This window comes from Volvox carteri (genome assembly GCF_000143455.1).
Source record: "Volvox carteri f. nagariensis unplaced genomic scaffold VOLCAscaffold_4, whole genome shotgun sequence".
Taxonomy (NCBI): Eukaryota; Viridiplantae; Chlorophyta; class Chlorophyceae; order Chlamydomonadales; family Volvocaceae; genus Volvox; species Volvox carteri.
Window position 1 is genome coordinate 248,842 of NW_003307547.1, and position 4,449 is coordinate 253,290.

General features: G+C 55.1%; 2 protein-coding genes across 2 annotated transcripts in view; one reads left to right on the top strand and one right to left on the bottom strand.

The window, feature by feature from the left end:
* Positions 1-205: 205 nt before the first annotated feature.
* On the bottom strand, positions 206-2,030 carry VOLCADRAFT_103100 (uncharacterized protein; the record flags this gene model as incomplete). The annotated part of the gene is made up of 4 exons (XM_002946820.1): positions 1,788-2,030; positions 1,273-1,721; positions 1,118-1,179; positions 206-365 (listed from the first exon to the last, which is right to left on the bottom strand). Exons 1-4 carry the CDS (start codon positions 1,861-1,863, stop codon positions 206-208), a joined length of 747 nt encoding a protein of 248 aa, XP_002946866.1. The 5' UTR covers positions 1,864-2,030.
* A 108-nt stretch (positions 2,031-2,138) lies between these two features.
* Positions 2,139-4,449, top strand: part of VOLCADRAFT_103101 (uncharacterized protein) — a gene marked incomplete at its 3' end in the record, with an annotated part of 11,662 nt that continues 9,351 nt past the window's right edge. Inside the window, exons 1-5 of the mRNA XM_002946641.1 lie at positions 2,139-2,325; positions 2,434-2,569; positions 2,714-2,970; positions 3,137-3,511; positions 3,560-3,648. Of these exons, the coding sequence (XP_002946687.1) occupies positions 2,553-2,569; positions 2,714-2,970; positions 3,137-3,511; positions 3,560-3,648 (738 nt within the window). The 5' untranslated portion in view covers positions 2,139-2,325; positions 2,434-2,552. The remainder of the gene's footprint in view (positions 2,326-2,433; positions 2,570-2,713; positions 2,971-3,136; positions 3,512-3,559; positions 3,649-4,449) is intronic.

Genomic DNA, 4,449 nt, shown 5'->3' on the forward strand with positions numbered 1-4,449 from the left:
GGTAGCATAATACGAGCCGTCAACGATAGGACCATCACCGCCAACCGGACTGCGTGAACCTGTCTCCAGTGCGTCACGCAGCACACTGACTGCCTTGACGCTTCCAGTTGAGGGATCCATGTCAAGGTCGGCCAACCTGTCTGTCAGTGAATGGCGGTAAGTCAGCCACAAACCAGTCTGTACCTAATTCCAGGTTGGATAGAGCCTACTTGAGAGTGGCGCGCTGGTTCTGTTTGTCCTTGTAGTTGAGATCCTGGGACGAGATGTTGACATGGGGCATGCGCTTGCTCAGCGCGCGCAGTGCAGGGAAGCTGATGAGGTATGGCCCGATCATCATCATCTTCCGGGGGTTGATGAGCTGGCGCCTGCAGCATGTGTTACAGCGTCGACATTGCTGATCCTATTTGGTACCAGTCATTCGCCCGTGAACACATGGCCATGCTCCTGGCTTTTAATGTACCCCACAGCAGGCCCACGTACCTTAGGCGCCAGCCAATGTGCATTTGGTCAATAGTCAGCACCACGGGTTGGAGCACGGACACCCACGTCACTGCAAGGAGCAATGTAAAAAGCTACCTCCTCCGGCTGGCGTTGTTGTCCTTTGACGCTGAGACCCCGGATGATACCCCGCAGCAACTGTTGAATTGTGCCGTCAACGAGTCCTGAATGTCAATCGATGTCCGATGGTTAACAAGTCAAGGCATGTGTACGCGCACGCCAGCCTACACTACTCACGCATGCCGACACTGCATCATACCTCGTTGTGATGTTTCGAGCAGTCGGACGAGTTCACTGCGTGATGCATCTGCCTGAGCATATGCCTGTAGCCTCACTCTATCAGCCTGGAAAAGGGATGTCCGCCGCTTAATCTCCCTGTCCAGCGCTATTCGATCTGCCTGCGGATGTGACCGCCTTGAGCTCAACATGTCCCACACGCTCAAGTCCCTCGGCAGAACGGAAGGGGACAATGACACGTGGGTCTGTCGCGACTCGCTGTGTCGCAGCGACTCGCAGTGAAGCAGCATCGGCTGAACGCTTCAATTGGTGATTTCTGTTGAGGGCCAGACACGCGGCACACGGCCGTCCAGCTGCGGAGGAGAAACTGCAGACAACGGACCGGATGGAGTCGATTTCGCCGTAGTATGCTGGAAGCTGATTATCCCGGAAGAATGTATCCGCCTGTGGCGCCATGTCAGGATTCCCATGTGGGTTAACATTTGTCAGGCAGACCAACACGCTAGCCTTGCCTTTGCCCGACCCACATGCACTGACCTTATCAAACCGCCATGCCATCAACAACCCGGGGTACCAGGCTAGCGTGCGCCCTGCATCGCCGCCCGTGTCCATGATGGCGGCCTCAATGTCCCGCGGCCCCAACACACCCGCCTGGGAACAGCCGTATAGGCAGGCGTAACATTCGTCGCGCAGTCCAGGGCACGACATCCCACCGATAACACGGCGCCGACGCTCGGCTAGTTGTTGCAGGAAGGCGGGGCACGCTGGACGGGCGCCTGGCATGGGTAACGGACCGGGCAACGGCGCCGTGCTTCGAAGCCCGCGCTGCGACAACAGGTCTGAAAACATGGCCTGCATACCGGCATCCGTATCCAACACTGCCGGTGCGAAGGCTGCGAAGGACGCATACTTAACTCCACAGCTAGATCCGTCGAAGCCACAAAGCGCCTGAACACAAAATTGTGGGTACAGGACCGTGCATGGCGCTGGGTGGCCACAGCAACACAAGTGAACTGTGTGCTGGCGTCCACAGACTCTGCAATTAAGCTGACGTTTCTCCAGGACTTCCATAGCAGAGGCCGGAGACTTCTCCGCCCCGAATACCTCCATGCATGCACCATGGTTCATTTAGCACCGTTCGACACAAGAACCTATGATGATAATATAAACTGGCATACTTATTACAATGGTTTACCGAGATTTTTAGAAATGCTTCCCTACTGTCTAAATACCTTCAGCTTTTTAAAAGGATCACGCCTTAGATATTGCTCAACAACGGCATAGAGATGTATAAGTATACCAAAAGCACTTCCAGCGCCGCGCACTGTCACGGATTAATGCATACACCACGCTTCCGTACAACAAGAGTTTGGTGCGCATGTAAGTATGGGTTGCGAGCGTATCACAGTCGATAATCTTACAATAGTATTACATGCCTACCCAACTTCAGCGTTTAGCGTTGATTACATAGAAGATAGGTTACTTTCGGGTAGGAGTGGCGAGTAAATGGCCGCTATAGATGTCGCCCTGGAGGACACTGCGGAAGATGGAGACCCTCGAGACCAGCTGACACGAAGTCCAAATGACGCGGTATGTCCTTTCTTGCTTTGTGGCTTCCAACCATGCAAATGCGCCATGGTGCACTTGCAGCCATTCGCCTTCACTCGGGGTTTATTCAATTCTCTGCTGTGTCTATAGTCGGATGTCGCGGCTCTCGCGACGTGTCTCCACGATGTGCTGGACGGGGACGATGAACGGGTAGATGCTGTGCGTCGTCAATTCGAAGAAGTTCTCGGCGTCTACTCCGTTGGTGAAGCATGGGAACTGTTCCGAGGTGAGAGATTTAGATTGTTGATCACAGAGAGAAAAGCGCGAGTCCGTGCCAGAGACGTGGGGCGGCGATGTCCCCGTGCTGTGCCGAGAACAACCGGAAACTTTGCGAACGGTGTTTTGAAAGACAATGTGCCCTTCATTGCAGAGGATTTCCAGCTCTCCCCGCTTCGCGCCGCCATGGCACTGAGAGGGAATGTACCGGGCCTTACCGTCTCGGACGCGAAATCCCTCTTGTTCAAGATCAAAACGGCATCGGAGGGGGCCGTGGAGGATCAGGGACACAGGGACGCGGAGACTGGCACCGTCGAGGACGCGGCGGAACTGTGGTCCCGATGAGTGCACCAGCCGGCATCACCGAAGCAGAGGATGTGCCACCCCGCGTCAAGTCGCGTGGTGCTACTGGTAAGTGGCGACGTGAGATGTGTGGTAGGGAAGAGTGGGCAACCTAGAAAGGAGGAACCCACCTCACCCCACCCACCCAATTGCATAATGTTATACATACCGACGTCTATGAAACATCATACCATATGACAACAGATATGCCCCCTTGTTTTACAACCCTGTATAGGCGAGTTCAAAACAAACTGGTCAGAGCTTGGCGGTATAGACCCATATGCATGCTGCATCAGCGGCGGCATCAGGGGGTGGTTCATCGGTGCTAAGACTGGCAACATCGAGAATATTATCAACCACGTCAAAACACGCCAGCACATGATGGCGTGCAAGCAAGAGACACAGCGGCTCAGCCAGCAGGGTGGCCTTGTCGCGCGGCCCATGCCACCACCTGGAGTGCGAGACGTCAGCTGTGCCTGGCCACCTGACATGCGCATGCATCTATATGGCATGTCGGACGAGGCGGCAGAGGAGGAGTATCAGCGCCTCTACAGCCAGTTTCAGCACAGGCGCACACGTCGGCGAGAGCAGCAGCCCAATGCCTTAGACAGTGGGCGCCGCATCTTACCGCGCACTTCACCCACTCCTGCACCTGGAGCGCGCACCGTTGGTCCCAACATGGATCCGGAGGCACAGCGCATCGTCAGCCCCGACGTGGCGACATGGATATCAGCGATAGCGAGTCTGGTGAGGGAGTCCATATGGTTCGAAGCGGAGGGGGTGGGAATGTGCGCCTGTTTCTCTCCAGTGAGAGTCCGGAGTGGTTCACCCCACTGAGTATCATAGAGCTGGTGCACGAGGTGTTCACTCCTGGCAGGATCGACCTGGACCCATGCTCGTCCGCGGCTGCGAACACACGTGTTGGGGCGACAGTGTATTACGATATGGAATCCGATGGTCTGTTGGAGTGCAACGCGTGGATGGGCAATGTGTTTGTCAACCCGCCTTTTGGGGTGCACGGTGGTGCAAGCTATCAGAGCCTGTTTTTCCAGAGATGCGCAACAGAGTACACGGCTGGTCACATTCACCAAGCAGTACTGCTGCTGAAAGCCGCTGTGGGTTATGCGTGGTTTGATGCCATACTACAATGGCCTGTCTGTTTTCTGCGCCAACGTTTGGCGTTTGTGCGTGGGCAATCTGGGAGTCAACAGCAGGAGGGAGGACCCCTGACATGGGGAGCGCGGGTAGCCAATCCACACGGAAGTGTCGTGGTTTACATGGGCCCAGACGTGCAACGTTTTGTGTCAGTGTTTGGTTGTATGGGCGGAATACCGGGGGCGACTGCATGGGCCATGCCCCGCCCAACGGAGAGCTCGATGGATTAAGGCATAGATTGCATATGGTGAACATATTCTTCTCGGCAGACATCTGCATTTTCATTTGTTTTCAATGTAGCTCGTGGTACTGAGTTTAGCGGTTTATCAGAGATTTGTCATTGTTTCCACCCGAACCTATTCATGCATACGAGTGTTGTGGGATAAACTGGAC